At 50.7% G+C, this 24,531-nt stretch overlaps 1 protein-coding gene across 2 annotated transcripts in view; it reads right to left on the bottom strand.

Annotated features, from left to right (window-relative positions):
- The window catches only part of LOC147632080 (uncharacterized), a 28,472-nt gene extending 4,185 nt beyond the window's left edge, over positions 1–24,287 (bottom strand). For both annotated transcript variants that reach the window (XM_086808652.1, XM_086808651.1), the window contains exons 1-3: positions 23,995–24,287; positions 23,509–23,641; positions 4,297–4,483 (exon numbers count right to left, since the gene is read on the bottom strand). In XM_086808652.1, the coding sequence (XP_086664778.1) occupies positions 4,297–4,483; positions 23,509–23,640 (319 nt within the window). In that variant the 5' untranslated portion in view covers position 23,641; positions 23,995–24,287. The remainder of the gene's footprint in view (positions 1–4,296; positions 4,484–23,508; positions 23,642–23,994) is intronic.
- Between the last annotated feature and the right edge of the window lie 244 nt (positions 24,288–24,531).

Raw genomic sequence — 24,531 nt, forward strand, 5'->3', positions numbered from 1 at the left:
TTTCTTTCTTTCTCTCTCTCTCTCTCTCTCTCTCTCTCTCTCTCTCTCTCTCTCATTTCTATGTGAGCTTCTTCTTCCTGCACCTAACCCTAATGTGCAGGTTTATGTGTGTGTGAGTGTGAGAGTCCAACACCAACAATCCTGGGGGGGGGGGGGGGGGGGGGGGGCCGCCTGGAGACTCGGGTGGGAGAGCCCTCACTGGTGAGGCCGCAATGGTCATCTCCATCGGCTCTGAGAAAAGATGAATCAAGCGGCGAACGGTACTCGCCGACTGTTTCCTCTCCGGATCAGGGGCTGTAGGGGGCTCTGGAGAGGTGGAGGGGGAGGGGGGGCAGGGTAGGCACGGAGAAAGAGGAAGGGGCAAATGGAGCGACTGCGGGTAGAGTCGGAAGTGAGGGTGGGGGAGGCGAGGCTGGAGAGGGATGCTGCTGAGAGGTATCCATCGGAGAGGAAGGCTGTTGGGGAGGGCTTGACGAAGCGAGGATGGGGTGCCAGAGGAGAAGTCACGATGAGGAATCGACCGCCACATCGCCGAGGGCCGGGGGCCGGGGCTCTCTGTGATTGGAGGGGGCTAGCCATCTGCGGGCGGGTGTTGTTATAAGTACTCGAAACGGTTCTCTGACAAAACCGAATCCTCTTGCATGCTGCCAGCCTGGCGTGCATGGCGGCGACACTCAGCTATGGTGCTCGGCCGGCGACTAGGGTGGAGCCAACTGTCCGCCACTCGCTGGCTGATGGGTCATCCATGGTCAAAACCTAGTGCTCCGTGGCCTAGGAACCTGCTCCTCCCTTGGCCCCCTGGTGAGGATCTGAGCGGGAAGTAGGAGGGGGAACCACCGGGGGTGGTCACCTAGTCTGACGCCGAGGGCAAGCTCTCGCTAGATGACCCATCTATTTGCAAATAAAGCATTGGCCTGGAAGGCCGGAATACTCCACTCGTTGCATAATGGGGTCGCCTCGAAGACTGGGAATAGATATCATGTGAGGCACAGAATCTGGCGAGGCAACACAGATGCGAAGAGATGGAATCCCGGCTGCTCGTGCGAGGGTCGTGGCAACGGTGGGGGGGGGGGGGGGATTCCAATGTTACATGCAGAAGCTCTGAGAGTCTTCTTTCAACCCTAAACACCATCTAGAACATGTTGATGCAAAAGCGCAGATAGAAGGGAAAGTAGAGAGAGAGAGAGAGAGAGCTGGAAATTCAGTATTTCATATGGTACAAAAGGGGTACATCTATCTTGCAGCCATAGGCTGCCTCCCATGAAAAGGTTAAATCACCTAAACAAGTCCTAGTTCTAAGACCCAACTCAAAGGGAGTTAAATGAATAAAACAATAAGCAAACATGCCTTTTATAGGCCTTGGACAGCTAGAGATCTGGCCGACTGCTGGTCGGCCAGCCGCTTGGACACAAACATAAATAATGCAGATCCCAACCTGTCTGATGCAGCCGACACAGCCATATCTTGTTCTCCATGCAGCTAACAGGTCCCTAAGTCCACTCCAGTCCATCCCATGCCTAAACTTGCACTCCAATGCTCCAAAATATCTGGTTCTAGTGAGTCTTTATCAGGTTGCCTCGAGGATTAGCCCTGAGATTAGCATGTACATGTGTGTGCACATGATAATCACTCTCCCGATGGCACCACCAATCACTGGGAGAAGAGGAAGGTATTCCTTCCTGAGACCTGGAAAGCAAATTGTCACGGGAAAGCTTGAAACTCCAACTAATGGGTCAGATGCCAGGTTGAAGCTGTGCTACCACCGTGCAAAGAAGGCCTGGGCCATACGTAGTGCAACGGGGGTCAGCTGCATGACAAGATCAGACGCCACTGGTGAGTTGAACTCAACCTAGTAGTAGCCACGTCCCAAAGGATGAATATCTGCGATCTTTGCTGGCGCACCTAGGAGGCTAGCCTGAAGAAGATCTCTGAGTTGGCATCACGCGGGGCGGCTACTAACAATCTTGCATACCAAAGTGGAGGCCTTTAGGGATGCGACAGTCATAGCGAGAAGCTGTAGGTCCGCTTCAGAAAATGAAAAGCAGGTAACGGCGGCCTTGATCAGGGGAGACAGGGCGGCTGCCATGGAGTCCTCCTAGAGGCAAAGACCAGAAGAGGCCGAAACTTGCCAAGAAAATGAAGAAATGCCCACAACCTGAGGGCGCTGTGCCAAAGGAACAAGGATGGGCTAGAGAGGACGGCGAAGAAAGGGCGTCTTCTTTGTTTACTGATGATAAATACGCTAATATCATCTTATAACTATTGGCCAGTACCTTCACATTTTATGTATATCATCATTTTGGTCCAACGTTTCACTGTCCACCTACCTGGTGTTGAATCGTTTTGTTCCAAAATAAATCGTTTCAACATCGTTTCGTTTCAATAGTGAAACATTTTGCGGTGACCTTGGTTTCACCCGTTCCTAGAAGCTCGAAAGTTGCAAATGGTTAGGGGTCTCCTAACGAGAAAGCCCTGACATGGTGGAGAGAACTCAAGGATAAACCGAGTACTTGGGCGGATTTTGAGACAATGTTTTGTGATGAGTTCCTCCATGCGGAGGATGAGTTTGATATTGTGGCCAAGTTTACAGACTTGGACACAAGAAACCTATCTTTCGACACGTATTTGCAAAGATTTAGAGAGTTGCAGTTCCGAGCAGCATACATGGATGCCACAGCATTGTGTGGGTTTTTTATTTGTGGGTTGGCAAGGGAACACAAGCTCCAGGTGAAGAATAATCATAGCAAGACATTGGAGGATGCCATCTGATTTGCTAGGATTTATGAAGAGACAATGGCTGGCTAGACACAGCAGAATGTCTTTGAGAAACCTCAAACCACAGGAACCTCCAAGTAGGATTCCAGGCATAAACGAAAGTTTAAGTCTAACAAGGATCGACAAGACCAAACCCAGTCTTCGAGTGAACCCAATCTGACGAAAGAGATTATCAGATGTGTGGACATGTGTGAATTATTGCATTGTTATTCCAATGGTTTACCTGTAGGGTGGACCATGACATGGGGTGGAGGTGTAGTGCACCAAGACTTAGTTGGGAAAGGATTGATCACCCTAACCTCACTTTACAAGTCTCAAGAGAATTTTATATGGTGTGTATCCTAGTGGTATGGGACACTAGGATCTGTAGGATGTAGAGTTTCTGGGTGTGTGTATACTTTCTAACCTTGCTATGTCCTATCCTTGTGAAAGGTCATTACCCTACAGTAGACAAAGTTACATAAGACTTGACAAGAAAATCGAAAGGATAATTTGGACAGAGTGAAACTTTTACCCAGTTTTGTGCTGACCGATATGATTCCTTGAGAGGGCTATGTCGGACTGATGGGCATTTCATTCGGTATTGGCAACAGGTCCAGGCAAGGAGCTCCATTGATTTAGACCAAGACTCAAGGATTGTTAGAGTGGAAGGTGGTCAGTACTATTTATTTGGAACCGGTTGTTGTTTTGGGATGATAAAGTCTGTGCACCAGATTGTGTTGGGATTAGGAGAGAAATTCCTTATGATAGTTGCAACGCTCCTATAGCATGTCATCTGGAGATTCAACGGACTTGTGTTTTCTTGATCATCCTCAGTGTCCAATGGACTGACAGAGGGGGTGGTTTCCAAGGTCATTGACTTCCTGGACTAATGTTGCATATGGCTCTTCCTGCTCAAACTCCAGACACGGGGACATTCTTGAGAGAGCATAGGCCCCCCACCACCCCACCTCCTCCCTCACCAGCCAACCATCACTAGCTTCTTTTGGACCAAAGAGGAGGACACCCACATAGTGGATCCCGTGGACTCACCTCGAGCTGTAGCGGACCCCTCGCTTGAGAGGAGTTGCCTTGAGCATGTGCACTCCAGCGTGCCCGTGCCCGTGCCCATGGCCCCCCGGATGACAGCCAATGATGCACTCATCAGCTCCAGATCCAGGACATGCTCCACCACCTTTCCACGTGATGTAGCTGAGGGAGACCTCTCGGCAATACTCACTAGCCCGATGCTTGATATATTGAATAGTGGTATACCATCTATTGGGGGCTGATGCTCCTCTCATGTTTCATGTTTCATGTTCCTTGTATTCCATGACGAGATTTTCATGGACATTTTTGTATCACTCAAGTGAGATAGTTTTGTTTTGTTCTATTTTATTTTTTATTCCATGATTGGATATGGCATTGACATTATTGTATCACTTTGGTCTCATAGGCCCATTGGATCTTTAGTAGACACTTAATATATCTTTCTTTCTCACATACACGCGCGCGCGCACAACAAAAATCAATACTTAGTACCTGGCAGCTTCTCGGGGTGTGTGTAGCAAATGCCGTCCTCAACATCCAGTGTAGGAATAAACTCGTTAATGAAGGGATGGGATTTGGCTGCATCAAGTCCCACTCGAGCTTCTAAATGAAATAGAATCTCCTGGTCAGACGGGTCAAACTTAACTCCAGCAGGGAGTCCAGGCCACTCTGGTGTTACCTGCAGCATTAGATGATGCCCATCAGAAAGAAAAAACAAAATCTTCAAAAATGCAATGCAAGAATGTGACGCAAGCCTGCAATTACTCTAAAACAACCTGTTCAAACTTCACACCCAGCCAGGACTCTAACTTGTCCTACTTGCTATAACCAAGTTTGTCCTGGGCACCTGACAAATGTCTAGTAAGTGTCCAGACACCTTGTACTTCATTACATTGCAAGTGGGTTACATATTTTGTGCCAGACCGGCACAACTTGACAAAGCGGGACTAGACAACTTGATCATCCTTGGTGGTGCACTTGCAACTCATCCCTGGACAAGTGCTCACAAAATGCACAATGTCCGGCCTCAAGTCCTGCACTTGTCTGTACTGTCATGTCCATGTGGCATCCAAGTCCGGGATGCACGTGACATGCTAGTGAATCGTTGTGATCCAGAGATTGCCAGTGTGCCTGTGGTGTCTACCATTCAGCTCAAGAGGTTGGCTGTGAAGTAAGTTTCCAATGCCTTGTATGCATCTTTGAGTGGCTTGATGAAGCAGAGATCTTCTCTAAGATCAACCACAAGAGTGATACTTTTGCATGCTTAACCACCTTGAGACCATACAGGGGCAACAAATGATCAGCTCTAAATAATAGCACCTAGAGGAGCATATCTGGAGTAGGGCACCTAGTCACGGGGAGGAGCACAAACCAAGCACAAGGGTTGCAGGTGCCACAACCAAGGAACTGGGCTGCCTTGCCATGTGAATAAATCAAAGCAACAGCTCAGGGGTCGTGGAACAGCACCCCAGACCCCCAACCTGTTGAATTCCTCATCACCTCCCCCTTGCTGAGAGAAACCAACCAGCAGCCAACCAGTTCATCACAGTTGTACAACAGCCTAGATGGTGACGACGCAGCAATGCCAGCAATGTCATTGTATGTTGGGCATGTGCGAGAAACAGTCACAGCCAAGACCCTTACACATGACACATGACACATGCCATTTGTTGCTTCGATATAATAATCCAAGAGCTTACCCGAAGTCTCTAAAGCAGCACTTTTTACAGAGGGCTAAGACTAAAGCACAAGAAAAGAAAGAGAAGGGGCAAGAAGCAAAACTTTTGAAGAACCTAATGGACCTAACTACCAAAGGCTAAATCATTTATTTTGCTATTTTTGAGAGAGAAGGAAAGAAAAAAAGTAATATTAACATCTACAAAAGACCCAAAAGGTCTATAAGACCAAAAGATGATACAGTACTGCCATGGAAAGAAAAAAACTGAAAGAGAAACCAATTGCTGCCAATGCTTGTGGTATAAGCACATAAGCGCATGGCACTGTGTGAGAGGGAGCCTCACAACGATCAGCTGACAGTGATACCATCCTTGGCCAGCTCAGATCTGATGGCTAAAAGGATGTCTGGCCTCTGTGACAGGAGTCTGCCATGGCGTTGGAGAGCATACTGGATCTGCATCTGGTGTCTGGAGGATCATGATGCTCGGGGTCAGGGATGTCTCGCCTGTAATATAGATCGATCCCTCTCACTAGTAACCCCCCCGGTGTGTGGGACCGAGGGGTTGTGTGTCTGAGTGGTGGCCTCTGAGGTATAGGGGCCTATGTCAAAGAAAACTGTGATGATAGTTTGTTTCTGAGAGTGCTGCCTCAATACTGCCTCTCTATGGCATCTGAGCTCCATCATGAACATGCCTAGGCATCTCTGATCCACATATAGCATCACCCATGAGAGTGGGCTGAAACTGTCTCAGAAAAAACAATGGAATCTCCTTCGGATCTCATAGTAGGCAGGGCATCTGAACATAAGTGCTCCTCATCCTCCACCTCTCCTATAGCGCTCTGCATATCTGGTCCTCCGGTGAGATGTGGTCGGCTCTACCAGACTTCACTATAAGGCCGGGAGAGGATACCCTGAGAATGAAAATGTGACGTGCGGGTCTGTATGTATCTTGGGCTCATAATGAAAATGAATCCGTCCTCCAAAACTCTCAAGAAGTGGTCTTTATAGAACTCGAGCTTCCTCCTAAGCTGTGGCAGGGACACCCATTCCTAATGTATGTGAAGCCGTAGCAAGTCCAACTGAATAAATCTTTTGCCATGAGAGATCTAGGTATGGGGACTCGGGAGCCCAGGCTACACTGAAAAAGAGGGTGGTGATCCATCCGGAGCCCATGTGTGTAAAACCACTCTGAGTACCATGCTGGTGCTGGTAATGATGGCGATACTGATAAGGAGAAGGATAGCCTAGCATGCTTCTCTCTCTTCCTCTCTCTCACCTATCTCTATAGAACTCGAGCTTCCTGCTTAGCTGTGGCAGGGACACCCATTCCCGATGTATGTGAAGCCATATCAAGTCCAACTGAATAATACAATCGGTCTTTTGCCATGAGAGATCCAGGTATGGGGAGTCCAGGCTATACTGAAAAGGAGGGTGGTGATCCATCCGGATTCCGGAGGCCATGTGTGTCAAACCACTAAAACCACCTCAGAGTACCATGCTGCTGGTAATGATGGTGATACTGATTCGGAGGATGCTTCTTGTTGGGTGTTGGACTCACACACTCACACACAAAAACCTGCACATTAGGGTTAGGTGCAGGGTAGAGAAGCTCACACAGAGAAATGAGGGAGAGAGAGAGAGAGAGAGCCAAAAGTCTGGTATCCACAAAATGCAAGTCAACCCTTGCATGTGTGCCACATCCATATAATATAGAAGTACAAAATATTATAGAGTGTCCTTTCACACTTGATGTCCAAGGGGAAAAACCACATGGGAAAAAGTGCCCTTGGTTAAGCCCTGTTCACACAGCACTACCATAAGTGAGCATATGCCTACAAATCCCCCCTGTAGTGGAAGTGTGAACCTGTACAAGGTAGCAGATCACTCTCTGTATGAGAGTAAGCCCAAGGCTTTGCGGAAAGCTTCAAACTTTTCTCGAGGTAAAGCCTTTGTGAATAGATCTGCAACATTATCCTGTGTAGGGCAATAAGATAAACTGATCTCCCCTGCATGTAGCCTCTCTCTGACATAGTGATAATGAATCTCTATGTGCTTGGTACGTGCATGAAATACTGGATTTCGTGCCACGGCCATAGCACTCTGGCTATCAGTGAGAATGGTGGTGGGTGTCTGCTGACACTCATGAAGATTAGCCAATAGTCTCCTCAACCATACACAATCTACTGTAGCTGTAAAGACTACCCTGTACTCAGCCTCACAAGTAGATGTGGCAACAGTGGGTTGCTTTTTACTCAACCAAGATATGCATGAACTGCTAAGAAAAAAACAATTCCCACTGGTGGATTGCCTGGTATCATAATCACCAGCCCAATCTGAATCACTGTATGCATAAAGCTGCAAGCTGCCCCCCCGGGATAGAACAAACCAAGATCCAGGGTACCCTTAAGATAACGAAAAATGCATTTGACTGCTTGCCAATGCTTTGTGCCTGGGCTGTGCATGAATTTGCTCAACAAAGACACCCCAAAAGATACGTCTGGCCTCGTGTTACACAAGTAAATGAGGCATCCCACTACCTGGCTGTAAATGCCGGCCTCAAAAGGCTCTCCAATATCATGCATAGTAAGCCGTACACCTGGTTCTACCGGAGTAGAAATGGGCTTACATTCATCCATGTGAAACCTTTTTAGCAAACTTTTTATGTACTTAGTTTGCTATGCCATCATCTGTATGCATAAATTGTATGCCGAGATAGTAGCGTAAAGGCCCCACATCTGACATATCAAATTCAGCTTTCAAATCAGCTTTGAAATCTGAAATTTGTGACATACAAGATGACTATGAGAATATCGGCATCAGTTTTCTTCACATACAATGTGCTTTCAGCTGGACTATTCTCATAACCTTGGCTGGTTAGATAAGCATGTATCTTATCATACCAAGCTCTTGGAGCTTGCTTTAACCCATACAATGCTTTGTGTAACCTGCATACTTTATGTTCCTCACCAAGAACTACAAAACCAATGGGCTGATTTACATATACTTCCTCCTGTAAATCCCCATTTAAGAATGCAGTTTTGATGTCCAATTGATGCACTTTCCATCCTTTATGTGTAGCCAATGCAATCACTGATCTTATTGTGGTCATTCTCCAAGTAGGAGCAAAAGTCTCTTCATAATCTATTCCCTTTTTCTGGGAGTAGCCTTTAGCCATAAGTCTTGCTTTGTACCTGTCAATAGTACCATCAGACTTTCTTTTGACTTTGTACACCCACTTTGTTCCAATTACATGCTTGCCTTTAGGCAATTCCACAAGATCCCATGATAGAAGAAATTTCAGCTTGCATAGCTTGCAACCAATGCTCATTCTCATGTGCTTCTTCATAAGAAGAAGGCTCTTCTGAATCAAAGAGACCGCCCATTGCAAATGCAGACTCCCCATGATGTATATTCAAAGCATGGCTGGAACTAGCCCTTGTTCTACCTGTGAGTGGAGCTGCAAGTTTGCTTTCTTGCAAAGTTTTCAGCAACCATCTTGGCACTGACTTGGCTGTGTCTATGGCTGTTCGCTCTTCCCTGACGAGATCTTCCACTTCTTCCATAGAAGGGGGCTGAATGGCTGGCTGTTCCACATGTTCTACATGAGGATTTTCTTGTGTAGGGGCTGGCTGATCTGAATCCCCCCTAATTGCAATGGGTAAAAGTCCATCAAACATGTCCTGTATGCCTGTATCATTGCTTTTATACAAGCTGTACATGGGCTGTTCTGAATTTTCAGCAAATACCACATCTCTACTGACAAAAATCTTTCGTGTAGTTGGATTATAAAGACGGTATCCTTTGCTCTCATTGCTGTAACCCACAAAAATGCATTTAATTGCTTTGTCATCTAGCTTTGTTCGGAGTTGTTCTGGCACATGTGCATATGCCAAACACCCAAATGTACGCATATAATCCACTGTTGGCTTTCGGCTATACCAAGCCTCAAATGGTGTTATGGTTTTCAAAGCTTTTGTCGGACACCTGTTCAACACATGAGTTGCACACATTATAGCTTCCATCCAAAATTTGTGAGGCAACTTTTGTGCTTTCACCATGCATCTTGCCATCTCCATGAGAGATCTATTTTTCCTTTCAGCTACACCATTCTGTTGCGGTGTATAAGGCACAGTACATTGGTGTTTGATGCCCTTTTGAAGCATATAATCCTTGAATGCATTTGACATGTATTCTCCACGTCTATCTGAGCGGAGTGTTTGGACTTTACATCCACACATATTTTCAGCCATTGCTACAAAGTGTCGAAAGCATGTAAACACATCTGCTTTCGCTTTCAAGGGGTAAGCCCAAGCAAACCTGGAGTAGTCATCAACGAATGTGACAAAGTAAAGATGCCCCCCTATGGATGGTGTCCGCATTGGACCACATACATCACTATGTATGAGCTGTAATTTACTTTCAGCTCTAATAGCTCCATCTTTGGGGAATGGTTTTTGTTGCATCTTTCCCAAAATACACCCCTCACATACATGTCTTGGTGGAGACTCAAGAGGCGGCATATTATCAACCATATGATGCTTCTGCAAAAGCATCAAACTCTAAAAATTTACATGCCCAAAACGAGCATGCCATAGCTCTGCATCATGCATAGCAGGAGTGTGGGCAGCCAATGTATTTGCATCATAAGTGCGCTTGTCATAGTTGTCCAGCTTATACAAGCCTTTGTATCATGTTCCAGAAGTGACTATTTCATAACCCTTTGATGGGTCTTTTACCAAACACTTCCCGTCTTCAAATTCAACCTTTAAACCTTGGTCGTTTATGGCTAAGACGGAGAGCAGATTTTTCTTTATCCCTGGAACATACAATGCATTTTTCATACATATATTGGCACCATTGGCTGCAATAAGTATGACATTACCAATTCCCTTTACTTGATATGTGGTATGATCTGCACATGATACAGTGCGGCCATTTGAAGCATAAACCAAGTGCTGAAATACATCTTTGCATGAAGTGATGTGGCTCGAAGCACCACTATCAAAATACCATGATGCATTCTGTCTGTCAGATGCAATGCAAGACATATCAGTGTCTGAAGCACTTGGTGTGTCACTAGTGCATGTGACCAAAAAAGTGTACTCTTCCTGGATTACATTAGCTGATTGCTGTGCTTTGTCATCAGAAGAGTCTGCTACGGCATTGCCTGCTTCTTTCCTTTTTCTTTTGCAAAATGTCCAGGCTTGTGGCAGTAGTGACATTTGCCCTTCTTTTTAGGCTTGTTTGCATCCCCTTTGTCAGACTTTTGACCACCAGAAGAGGGCTGTCCATGACCAGCCTTGCTAGACTGTTGTCCCCCATGCCTAAAGCTCTTTGCTTTATCCTTATCCTTGGCTGTAAATGCCTTGTCTCCACCACGGTTGCTCGATAAGTTTGCTCTTGTTTGCTCTTCCTGCAAGAGTAAACCCACCAGCTCTTCAAAAGTGACGGGATCACCACCTCCTCTCATTGAGAGGTTGAGAGAGGTGTGAAAGCCCAAGTAGGAAGGCGGGAAAGAATGAAGAGTGTTGGTGACCATCTGTCTGACTGGGATAACCTCATCAATGTTGAGCAATTGTTCCTGCAAATCTTTCACTTTGGTGAGATGATCTGCCATTGAGTCACCCTCATCCATAGAAAGAAGATCCAATTGCCTCTTCAAGTAGGCAACTCTTGCCTCGTTGTGTACCTGATACATTGCTTCCAATGTGTCCCATGCAAGGTTCGATGTCTTGCAAGAACGAATGTGCGGAATAATAGTCCTTTTCACTGAAAGGACTATCAATGACATGGCCTCTGCATCTCTAGAGTCCCATCTCTTCTGCTCTTGTGTGGGAGCAGGTTCTACATCAGGAGCTCTTTGAGCACCTCCCCTTTGAGGCGTGGCTAGCTGTATGGTAAGTGGGCGTGTGTCATCACCACACACGATGCCCCAAAGCCCTTTGGCTACCAGCGAATTACGGATCATGAAACTCCAGAGGGAGTAGTTAGATCCATCCAGCTTATCCTCCTGGGTGAGCACACCAAATACATCTGTAGCATTCTATGCCCTGTCAACAAAATATACCTGCAAGCAAACCAAGCACCAATGTGCATTGCCAGGCAACCAAATGTCCTGTGCAAATGTATGCCTGCAAACCAAAGCAAGTGTAAACCTGCACCAAATTGTCCAATTACACACAATGTGTATACATACGCGACAAATCGCAGCTGTAATGCCCAATTACATGCTCCAATCTGAAAATCCCCAATTTTTATGCACTCCAATCGCTTCAATGTACATCTAATTGGCCAATTTTCACAAAAGCCCCAAATTTCAGCAAATGAAAGAGGTTCAATTTGCTGATTTTGACATCAATTTTGAAAACCCCCAAATTGCAATTTTCAATTTTGCCTCAAATTGAGAAATCCCCCAAATTGCACCTGCAATTTTCCTTTGAATTTGACTTGCACAGAACTGTCTGCAAAATCTACATATGACCTGCACTGGAATGGCTGCAAAATCTGTATTTGTATTTGGAAGAAAATGTGCAGGAAGAATACCTTTGGCAGCACGTGTGAAGCAGGAGCACACAGGTGAATAGAGTTGACGTGCAGAGGGTGAGGATGGGCAGCCGACGAGGAGAAGGAGTCGTTGCAACTGGGCAGCCGACGAGGAATCGTTGCAGCTGGGCAGGTGTCGAGCTAGGCGGAGGTGCGAACAACGGGAGGAAGCGAGCACGGCGCTGGAGTCGAAGGCCGCAGGCAAGTCGAACGGGCGGGAGCCGGTAACGGCAGGCGCTGGAGTCGCTGGCGGCGAACAAAGGTGACGAGGCAGGCGGAGGCGGCAGCCATGGGCTAGCACAAAGGACGCAAGGGGACCTCGAACGGGCTAGCCGCGTGCGGAGGTCGGAGCAGGACGTGCCGGCCGGAATGGAGTAGGAGGCGCAGGCGCCATGGGAATGGAACAGCAACGGGCGACGGCGGCCGGGACGAGACGGGACGGCAGTCGTGAGCCTCGGACGGGAGTCTGAGCAGCCATAACGGAACAGCTGCGGCGACTCTAGTCGGCCGGAACGGAACGGCGAGGGCGGACCAGAGCAGCTACGACGGACGTCAAGCGGAACGGAACGGTGCTGGGCGGCGGCGGGGCTATGGGCGCTAACGCCGCCGGTTGGACAGGGCGGTGCCGCCCGTTTCCGGTGGCCGGACGGTGGAGCAACGACGGAATTCCACAATCTGACGATGGAAATTCGCAGGCTTTCTTCCAGCAGCAGAATTTCAGGGCCAGCTCCCAGCTCTGATACCAATTGTTGGGTGTTGGACTCACACACTCACACACACAAACCTGCACATTAGGATTAGGTGCAGGGTAGAGAAGCTCACACACAGAAATGAGGGAGAGAGAGAGAGAGAGAGAGAGAGAGAGAGAGCCAAAAGTGTGGTATCCACAAAATGCAAGTCAACCCTTGCATGTGTGCCACATCCATATAATATAGAAGTACAAAATATTATATGTTAAGTGTCCTTTCACACTTGATGTCCAAGGGGAAAAAACCACATGCACTACCATAAGTGAGCATATGCCTACACTTCTCTCTTCCTCTCCCTCACCTAGTGTAACTATGGGGATGACTGAAGTGCCACTCTCGGGAGATGATCCCTAGTAAGTGCATATACATGCAGAATGTACATGATGGTCTGGAAAGGGCATTTATGACCAAGGAGGCTGCCCCAAACTTTGCTAGCACAATAACGTGTGGGGCCAATGCTTTTCTCCTCATCAAACATGATAGCATCGTTACATGCAGTCTCTCTATGCTCTTCCAATAGTCCACACCAAGACCCATTCCCCAAAAAGGTGCACCATACATCATTGCTGGGCGTACCAAAGTGTCAAAGAGCCAACACTTGGTACAGGGCTCCTTTCTTTCTACAGAGGAAGGACAGCCATGATGTGTGTTACAAGACTTAAGTATTTTACCTCTTTTTCTTAAGCATTGTGATTATGTTTAATCATGTTTAGCATTCACTGATCATGTTAATCCTGTATATGCATGTGTAAGTTTGTACATGTGTGTGGATGCAGACACATGTTTGGTGTGTGTGTGTACATGTGTGTGCATGTTCATGTGCATATATATGTGCTTTTCTCTTACCTTGCTGCAAGTGTAGCAGTTTCTCTCTCAAGACTTCTTGTGGGTCAGCCTAGTTAGCAACTGAGGCATCTTGTGGATCAGCCCAGTTAGCAGCTGACGTGGCTGACTGCAGCTGACACGTGACGGCTGGCTGCACAAGCAGGGTTGCAGGTGATGATGTGGCGGCTGGCTGCAGGCACTGCCATGTAGGCGGCTGATGTGGCAGGCTGATGTGTGGCTAGTCGGCTGTAGCAAGCAGTCTTGCAGGCGCACAAGCGAAGGAGAGAAGCGAAGCAAAGGCGCCGGGCAGCAGCTAAACGCGAAAGCGCCGGGCAGCAGCAAAACGCGCAAGGAAAAGCGCGATGGAGAAAAGCGTCGGGCAGCCCAGTTTTCGGGGGAAAAAAACACTAAGTGTATTTTTTAAAAAAAAATAAAAAAAAAAGAGAGAGAGGAAAAGCTATTCAAAGAGTTCTTTCTTTTTAGAAAAGCACTTGTAGTAGTTTTTTTTTTTCTCTAAGGGGGGAAAGCATAGCTTTTCTTTTTTCTTTTCTTTTTTTTTTTTCCGGAAAAAAGATCCTTCTATTAGTTAATGAGAAAACGCCATATGGCTACAAAGCTCACCTCGCAAGGAGGGATAAAACACAATGAACACCTGAGCTCCCCCCCGTGGCTGGCCGCTCTCTGGGGGGGGCTACCTAGTAATACATGAAGGAGGTGAGAAAAGCCAAACTGGCGGCCGATAGTGCCAAATGACATCCTCGTCCCTCGCGGTGAGGAAAGGGCCAGGCTGCCAAGTGCGGAGGAAAGCCTTGCGGCGCCCTCTCATGCGATCCGAGTCTCCCTGGAGTTTCCCCCAGTGTCCTCTCAAGGTGTGGATGATGTCCACCCAGAGGGCCTGTATGACCTCCGCCGGTGGAGTCGTCTGGTGGTCAATGGCCTCCCTGCATCGGGCTCTCCATATGTGCCAGGCCGTCATGCTGCTGATCAACTCCCATCTCTGCCCGACCCCCTCCTGAGAGGCTGCCGAGGAGAAGTCTGGTGTCGGAACCACCGCCATCGCCCTGTCAGAGACCTGGATGGTCACACTGCCAGGAGCGTCCTCATATCCAAGTGCAGGGCCGCTATCCGTGGCCCAAGCTACCGCACCCCATGTCACCAACATCTCCCCTGGAGAACCTGCAAAAACCATCCTGAGAGCGCGCTGCCAGACCTGCTGTGCCTGTGGGCAATCCCATAAGCAGTGCCGCTGTGACTCCTGTGCATGATCGCACCGAGGGCAGGACGCTGGGTGTCTACCAAAAGCAAGCCAAGCCCCCACAGCCAATCCTCTATGCGCTGTGAGCCAGAGAAAAAGCGTCACCTTCCGGGGACGGAAGCTGGCCCAAAGGCGCTGCCAGAAGTCCCTAAGAAAGGCAGGGGAGAGCCCCTGTCGCCGCCAATGCTCGGCCGCTGCCGGGGTGCTCTCTATCCTGTGTCTCTGAATCCGCCGCCCCAGCCTCGCTGTGTACTGAAAAAAGGGAATGGCAGGGCTGGTAGGGGCCGAGTAGGGATCTCGCCAAAACCACTCCCCTGGGTCCCACTGAAGGCGAATAAGAGGCTTGCTGTCCCAAGCCCAGAGTCTCCAAGAACAATCCTCCCCTATCGAGGCCGGTGAGGGGTCTACATACCACTGTCTCTGATGAAAGCCAACCACCCGAATCCTCTGAAGGATACAACCCTGGAACCCATCCAAATCTAGTCGTGACCTCTGAAGCTGGCCACCCTCTCCCACCTCGAAAGTGAGTGGGGCGACTCTCTCCGCTGTGCCGCAGACCGCTAGGAGGATCTCATGCCGAGTAAAGACACCCATCCACTGTGGAGGTGAAGGGTCCTGTACTGGGGTCCGCCACTCCCGGGGGATGGCCGCCTCAATATCCTGTCTCATCAACTCTCTGCCCCTCATCCCACTGAGTCTCCTCTCCTGAGCCTCTGGAGGCAGCTGCTGAAAACATATCCAGTCGTCTAGGGACTGGGCTGGGCCGGAGCTCAACGGGCCCCACGACACGTGAGACCGCGAGCCAACCATATGGCCACTGGGGAGACGAATCAAGGGGTTCCAGATCAATGGCTGCCTCAGGCGCTCCTCATCGGTGCCCGGGGGAGTCTGGAAGAGTGCCGGCCTCAGATGCGCCCAGGCCCTCAGAAGGCTGGCTGCAAAACGCTCCTCGAAGCCAAGGCCCACTCCTCTGGAGCGCTGCTCCGTAAAGATCCACCTGATGCTGGGGTTCCAGGGGCCGCTAAGAGACGGAGTGCGGCTGAGCATCCTGGAAACAAGAAGCTCCTTCCACGGCTCAACACCTGGCAGGAGACCACGAACTACCAGCTTGCCAAGCAAGGCTCGGCTTTGGCAAATAGGATCTACAATGCCCAAGCCGCCTCTCTCCCTCGGCTGAGTGATCACAGCCCATGCCACCTTTGCCCTAGCGGGTCGCCCATCGCCTCCGGACCAAAGAAAGTTCCTGATGAGCCTCTGCACCTGGCCGATGCACGCCCGAGAGAAGGCCCAGCAGGAAGTGATGTACCACATGGTAGCGAGCAGAACCTGGTTGGCCACCACTACGCGGCCAGCCAGAGATAAACGAGCAGTACTCCAATACAGAAGCTTCTTCCGAATGCTCAGAAGAAGGGGGGCTATCTGCTGCTCCGGAGATATATCAATGCCCACATAGCAGCCCAAATAACGCACTGTAGTGCCGGGGGGCAGCCACTGAAAACCATCAACTGGCCTCCAAGTCGGGGGGGGCATAGAACTGACCCACAGCCCACACGACTTGTGCCAGTTGATCAAAGCGCCCGAGGCTCTGCAAAACCTGTCCATGGCTGAGGCGAAGCGGCGGAGGTTCTCCTCACCTCCCTGAAGATAGACAGCAGTGTCATCCGCAAACTCCGAGTCTAGGAGCTCCTCCGAGGTGCGGATGGGAAGCTGGAGGCCCCTCAAACCTGTATCCTGTGCCGTCAAGAAGGTGCTCATGGCCTCCGCCACAAAAAGAAAAAGAAAGGGCGCCAAGGGGCACCCCTGCCGCACCGAGCGCGAAAGCTGGAACCTCTCTCCGCACACACCCTGTATCAGCACCTGGCTATGAGCCGAAGTGTAGAGTGCAGATACCCCACGGATCCACTGAGGGGGGAAGCCCATCCTCTCCATAGTGCCTTCCAAGAAGGCCCAGTCCACCCGATCATATGCCTTCTCGAAGTCGAGAAGGAGCACCGCCAAATCCTCCTGCCGCAATCTAGCCAAGGCCGTAGCCTCCCAGAAAGAGAAAATGTTATCCAGAATGCTCCGATCCTGGATGAAGCCTGTCTGCGTGGAGTGGATGATGTCCGGAAGGTGAGGCTGAAGCCGCCTGCTGATCGCCTTAGCTAGGACCTTGTAGGCCGTGCCTAGCAAGGTGATCGGTCTCCACTGTCTAATCTCCAGTCTGTCTCCGCCCTCTTTGGGGATCAAGTGAATCAACCCCTCTGCAATGCTGTCCGGCATGACTCCCGTCTCCATAATCTCCTGGAATGCCAATCTGAAGCCCCTATGAAGGAGGCCCCAGTACCTCTGAAAGAAAGCCACTGAAAGACCGTCCTCTCCTGGGCATTTGCCCCGCGGTAATGCCTGAAGAGCCTCCTCCAGTTCCGTATCCGAGAAGGGGGAGAGAAGGGAGTGCTGCAGATGGGCCGGCACAACCGGTCTCGTGAAGCTCCAGACTGCCTCCCTAGCCTCTCTCACCCTGTCGTCTGCCGGCTCAGCAGAGAGAAGAACCCTGTAAAAATCTGTGGCTATCGCCCGCACCCTGGGGGGATCCACCACAACCTGGCCATCAGCCTGACGAAGCCGCCTGAGACCCTCTCGTCTGAAGCGAGGCCCAGTCGCCTCAAAGAAATCCCGAGTCACTCTATCTCCAGCCTGAGTCCAAAAAGAAGACCGAGCATGGAATCGGAACTCCACCCGCCTCTCCTCGATGGATCTGATCTCAGTGCGAGCTGTCTCCATCTGCTCAGAGATCCAAGGGCTCAGAGGATCTCTCTCCTGGAGTCTCTGGAGAGACGCTAAACTCCTCCGTAGGCTCCTCTCCTGCTCCCTGAAGGCCTCCAGACGGTCCAAGGCAGCCAGTCTGAGCATCCGACTAATCTCCTGCAAGCCACTGGCAAGATCACTGGCTGCCGAGCCTCTCCTGAACTGTAGCTCCTGCCAGACCTGCTCAACTCTGAGCGCGATCTCAGGCTCCTCTATGAGACAATCAGGAATCCGGACGCTCTGGCCCCGCTCTCCTCTCGTAGGGTCCTCAATCTGGAGAAGCACTGGGAAGTGGTCTGAAAAGGAGGAGCCAGCAAGTATGCCCACAGTGCCGCCTCTATCACAGGCCCACTCATCAATGTAGAATCTGTCGATGCGGGAAAGGTTAACGCCTGTGGCTCGTCTATCCGAGCGCGAGAAAGATAGACTCCCCTGCAACCTGCCAAACTCCGGGAGAGTCCACGGATCCTGGCCTCTCACCTGTAGCACTAGCTCCTCCCAGGCAGCTAGCTCTGGCCCATGAATGGTCTCCTGGCTGCCCCCCATCCTATCCTCTGCGTCCTCCAGCATGTTGCAATCCCCTCCTAGGCACCAGTGGTCTGCCAAGGGGAGGGACTGCCTGATGGTGCTCCAGAACTCGGCTCTCCCGGACGCCCCGTTAGGGGCGTAGAAGTTGAGGAAGCCAATGCGGTCTTCCCCAACCCGAAGGATGACCCACTGCGCTCGACCCTGAACCAGAGTGCCAGAGTCCACAACCTCAGAAAGAAGCTGCTCACTGACTGAGATGCATACTCCGCCCTGGTTCCCCTGGGGGCCATATGCCGGGGACCAAAAAGTGTGACTCCTGCCTGGCAAGATCTTCCCGCAGATGCGGGTACGCCCGGCAGAAAGGTGGTGCTCCTGGATGAAAAGAATATCTATGGGTCCTCCAACGAGAGCCCTCTGGATCTCCTGACGAAGTCTGCCCCGACCAATGTGGCAGCGATGTCCACCGAGACCCTGGATGTTCCATGAGAGGATCCTCATGGATGAGCTGAGGCAAGTGAAGAAGCCGCCACTGGCTCACCCCTCTCAGCCGGCCCGGATGATCTGCCCTCCACTCTAGGAGTCTTGGGCGCCGGCTTGGAGGGAGAATAATCACTGTCTGTCCGGGTGCGGAGTCTCTCCAGAAAGAGGGTGACCTGTGTCTGAGTCCAGCCCCACTCCGCCTTCGCCCTATCCAGAGCATAGGCGTGAGACCAATCCTCTGCATATAAGTACCTAAAGGAAGGCTGCACCCTCGGGGCGGCATGGAGGAGAATCAGTAGCACCGCCTCAACTGATGTGTGGACCGGATCCACCCGCCAATCTCCTATACCAAATAGGCTCATGCGGGCTGAGTGAAGTCTGGTCTGCAGTAGATCCGTGAGCCCCAGGTCGCTGAAGTGGTGAGAAAACTCCAGTATCTGGTCACGCAGAACTTCCTCTACAGAGCTGCAATCCCAGGCTGTGTCTGGGGCAACGCTGAGAGGAAAGGAGAAGGCCACCATGCTGCTCACCACTGAAGGAGAACGCGAGGGATGGCACACCACGCAAACTCGCAGGGGCGCGACCAGAGTCTCGAATGGGCCAGCATCCAGCTGGAGGCACCTGAAAAAACTGTAATCCACTGGTAGCCCCATCACTCGCGGGGGCCCCCCAGGGGAGGCTGGGGCGAACTCTGTGGCGGGTGAAGCGAGGATCGCCATCTCCACCGGCCCGGAGTGGCGGTGAAACAACCGCTGGACTGAACTCTGGCCTACCCAGCTGCGCTGCCCCGGGGCAGTGGGTGGTCTGGCGAAGTATCCTGGAGAGGCTGAGGGAGGGATGGGGGCGCGCGGCGAGGAGGGGGGAGAGCGAGGGGAGGATGGAGAGGCATCTGCCAGAGGATAGGAGTCAGGGGGGGCCGCCGGGGGAGGAGGGAGGGGGGGGGCGGGGGGGGGAGGGGGGGAGGAGGGAAGAGTGCTCTCCGGGTAGGGGGGAGGGGAGCCGGGGGTCGCAGAGTGCGGCCGGGGATCCTCAGGGAACTGCTCCAAGGAGGGGGCGGGGCCCCCCGCGGGGGGAGGCGGGAGTGGGGTCTCCACGTGGGAGACTCCTCCATCGGCCTCAGCAATGGGCACTGAGACTGAATCCTCGTCCATCGGGGTGGGACCTACCGGCCGCCTATCCCTGACTGGAGCATAAATGCGGGTAGGTGCCTGTGGGCCAGCCGGAGTCGCCCGTCCACCATCCTGTCCGCCAGCCTGCGCTGCCTGCTGGCGTCTGCGACGGTCCCTGCGAGCCGGGCGTTTCCGCCGGCGAACCTCCTGCCAGCCTCCAGCCTCCTGAGTCTGTGCGGCATCCTCCGCCGGAGCCTGCTCGTCCGATGGTGGCGCCTGCTGTGACGAGCCAGAGATGTCCGGTCTCGGAGGTGGATGGCCACCTCTCGGGTCTCCCGCAGGGGGTCCAGAGGCAGCAAAGCGTGAAGGATTAGCCCCCTTGCGGGGACAGGAGCGTGCGAGATGGCCCATCTCCCGACATATGAAGCACTGACCGGGGAGGCCCGAATACTCCACGCGCTGAATCAGATGTCCTCCAGAAAGACAAGGGAGGAGGATCGTCTTCGGGAGGGACTCCGGTGACGAAACAACAACACGAATGGCCGGGAGTCCTGCTGCCCGAGCAACCACTGAAGCCGCGGTCTGTGGCACCTCCACCACCTGCCCGAAAGCCTTGCCTATGGCCGGCAGGAGGGGCAAGTACTCCCTTCGGAGACCTGGAAAGCAGACGGTGATGGGGAATCCAGTCGCGCCTGCCAGTGGATCAGACGATGGGTCGAAACCGTGTGTCCATCGCGCCAAGAACGCCCGAGAGGAGCGTAGGGCAATGGGGCTCCGAGCCAGCACCCTCTGAGCTGCTGGTGGGGACTCGAACTCCACCTGGTAGTAGCCGCGGCCTAAAAAATCCACGCTGACGATTCTGGCAGTCTCGCCGATGAGGCTACCCTGAAGTAGGTCGCGTAACTCTCTCCGCATTGGGCGGCTACCCACCACCTTGCAAACCAAGGAGGAGGCCTCCAAAGAAGAAACGGAGGACGCGAGAAGCTGCTGCTCTGCATCTGAGAAGTCTAGTCGAAGACCTGTATCGGTCGGGGCTGACGGAGAGGCTGCCATGGAGTCCTCCTAGGGGAAAAAGACCAGGTACTGGCTGAATCGACGAGACGAACCCAAGAAAGACCACGCCACTCCGCTGAAGACGCCGAAAAAACAAAAAGGGGGGGGGGATGGGGGGGCTGAGGCAAGGAGATAGGGAGAGGCAGGGACGGGGGGCGGAGAAGCCGACGACGCAAGGAGGGGGGGAAAAAGAGGGTGGAAAAAGGGGGGCGGGGGGGAGGGAGAGAGGCGGAGGAAGAAAGATGGCGAGGGGGGGGCTGCGCAGAGAAGGCGAGAAAGGGGGGGGAAGTGGAGGGCGGCGCGGAAGAGGGAGGCCGGGGGCGGAAGGGTCTGGCTCAGGCGGGGGGCAGAGGGGGGCAGGCGGGATGAAGGCGGAGGGGAGGAAGGGCTGCGGGGACAGGCGGGTGAAGGCGGAGGGGAGGAAGGGCTGCGGGGACAGGCGGGTGAAGGAGGAGGGGGAGGAGGCGGCGGCGACTGCGAAGGGGGAGGCGCAGGGGGCAGCGGGCTACACGCGCTGCAGCGATCCAGAATGAAAGCATAGCTTTTCACCCCCAATCTTGTATAAATAGGGGGCCAAGGCTCTTGTTTCAACACAACACAAGCTGGGTGAAAGATTCAAGAAGATCTCCTCCACGTGAAGCAAGGAGGTATCTTCTCGGAAATTGTACAAGGGCTACGCCGGCATCAAGTGATAAATAAATACTTGCGGGGGCGCCACGCTTTGGGACCAATTGGTCTTTTGTGCAGGAGCACTCTAGGTCCACTTATTCTTTTTCTTCTTCTTCCAAGTTTATTATTCCAGTTCATAAAGAGATTTAAGTGTGATTAAGTGTGCTAACCGCCCGTCAAGTTTCTGAAGGCCGGTTTCAATGTGACCTCATATGATGTATTGAACAACATGACCTTGGTTTTGCTAAGATTGACCATGAGGTCTCTCTCGTCACAAAACCTCTCAAGTGCCTCTAGATGTCTATTTAACCCCTTGGCTGAATCTCATATCAGGACTATGTCATCTATATGTAACAAGATGGGCACTTACCACCTAAGCCAATGGTGAGCCTCTACCTCTTAATCTGTCCATGAAAGCTGATATCTCATCAATGTACACTGGCCAAAGAGTGTGGAGGAGACTGGGCTTCCTTGTTTGACCCCAAAGGTGCTGCATATATTACCAGAGAGCCCTCCTAGTGCCCGAACCCTGCCAATCACTACCATATATCGGGTCATCACCTCCCATATCATGTCATGTGGGAACTAAAGCTCCTCAAGCATCCCAGTAAGTGGGACCAACGGACAGAGTCGAAAGCTTTGCGGAAATCCACAAAGCAACAGTATACATGCTATTTCCATGACCTTGCCTCCTCTTTGCTGACCTGCCGTAGGATGAAAATATGACCTAAAGTAAAGTAGTTCTGTCGGAAGCCTCCCTTGCCTGATGCTCCATGCCCAGCCTCTCCGCCATAGAGCTAATCTCTGATTCTCGTACTTCCTCGTAAATCTTGGCCATCATATGGCCAATCATGATAAACCTACAATTATTTGGGTTCATGGGGTCTCCTGCCTTATGGATGGGAACAACAGTGTTTGTGTTCGAGGAGGGAGGCAAGCCTTCACAGAAGGGCTCTATTAAAGAATTCTGCAAGAATGGGAGCTAGTACCTGATGCCCATGGGCCAAGTGTTCCAAACGTAGATCTTCATGATCTTTTGCTCTCGCATTACGCAACCTTTTTGAGCCCAAGTGGTATTGACAGTGTCAAAAAAAGAATGAATGTGGTGGGAAGTGGAATGTGCGACATCTAGGGTATGGGCTGATCCAGCACCTGATAAAGCTGTCATGCATAGACTTCCCAAAAGTTGGGGTCACTGATGGGTGTTGGGATCCTTTTTTCCTCAAGATTGCACCAAGCATCCAAGCTATCCTCACTCAAGAAGAGTTGGTACAGCTATTTTTCTCATTTGATAAGAAATGCTGCTTGCTCCTGCAGGTAAGGTGGCGGAAACCCTTCGAATCTCACGTGCCACTGCTCTCTATCTCTCAAGAGTTGGAGCGGTGTGATTCTGTATTCATCACCATACGACCCATTTTCAGGGTGGAATCCTATGATGGTGCTGATGAGGAGGAGGGTAGTCCAGCAAGCCTAACCTGCTCCCTCTCGCTCTTCTGATGTAATTGCATAAAAGACTCTAGTGCCAGCCTCGGGAAGCGATCCATGTCAAGAGTATATACATGTTGGATACAGGTGATGGTTTGGAAGAGGGCGTCTATGACCCCTAGGCGCTGCTTGACTAGTTGCAAACAAAAAATTAAGTATGTGGTGGTGGGGGGGTTCCAGCATTAGACACAGTTGCTGTTACCAGTGTGTCTGGAGCTAACAAAACAAGCTTGATAACCTCTACGACATCCCTTCTCTGGTCCCTCATGAAGTCCCCAAATGTGCTAGCAAAATAAGTTTGATAACCTCTCCGACATCCCTTCTGTAGCCCCTCATGAAGTCCCCAAATGTTGCTGAAGAGTTTTTGTGGTTACAAAAGTAAAATTACCATCAAAAAGCATGACACTACTCACTTGCAAAATGAAAGTAGCATTCAAAAGATCACTATTTTTCTTGCTTGCAACTGCATGCAAAAGATTTATCTACAAAAACAATCGGTGTCCACAAGCTCATTAGAATGAAGGAGTCTGTACGTTGCCATACCTCTCCCTGCTCGAATTCATGCCCACAAGAAGGGCATTCTATGTGTATGCCTCTTGAGCCATGTCTGCATACACCGTGTGCTGGATTTTTTACTTTCCTTGCAAATGTCTGCCCATCTACAAGCCATGACATTCTGCACAAAAATAAAATATTTCACCTTAGATGTGAAAAGCTACATTAAAAACCATTAAAAATGACCACTCATTTATGATCCAAAGGCTAGCACATGGGAGCTCACAAAAACCTTCAAATCTAAGCATTGAGCACTGACATGGAATCACCAGGGAATTAGAGAGATAATCCTGATTTTCTCAGGGATATATAAGGCCGAATAAATATATGGATTAAGCTAAGCAAGCTTTCTCCACATGGGGGAAGACCATGAGAAATTAATTAAGTCACATGAGAAATTAATTAAGTCAAGCAAGATGATAATTTTAACTGGGAAATTCACAAAAAGAAGAAAATTGGCAGAAGCAAACGAACCTTACTACTGCACAACACTAGCTGCTCGAGCTTCCCAACAGCGTTTATCGTCTTAGTTATCCGCGCTCGCTGTCTCTCAAATAAAATTACGAGTAAATAGACATCGCTACTACAGATGCATTGACTGATGTCCGGGCGGGGTGCAAATCTATTTGTTGCATGTCCATTGACCTTAATACTTACAAAGTAGGTGACTTGTATACTATCCATGTGTATATATGTATACAAGCGTATGTGAGTGATTGTGTGCGTGTGTTTTTATGTGTGGTGTGTGTTTGCATATTCATGTGTGCACGTTTGTATGTATGTGTGCAGGTGTTTATATACTACTCTCTCATCTAGATGCATATATGTGTGTGTCTCTCTCACATGCATTCTTTTTGTGTCTGTCACGTACATAGACACAACCCTCTCTCACACATACACTCTCTCTCTTCTCACACCCATCTCGCATACACTCTTCACACACATAGAAACTTTCTCTCTCTCCCCCCTCTTTCTCTTTCACCCTCTTGTACACGTATATATATGTGTGTG

Source organism: Cibotium barometz, chromosome 14 (assembly GCF_041138505.1).
Source record: "Cibotium barometz isolate CiBa-2024 chromosome 14, ASM4113850v1, whole genome shotgun sequence".
Lineage (NCBI taxonomy): Eukaryota > Viridiplantae > Streptophyta > Polypodiopsida > Cyatheales > Cibotiaceae > Cibotium > Cibotium barometz.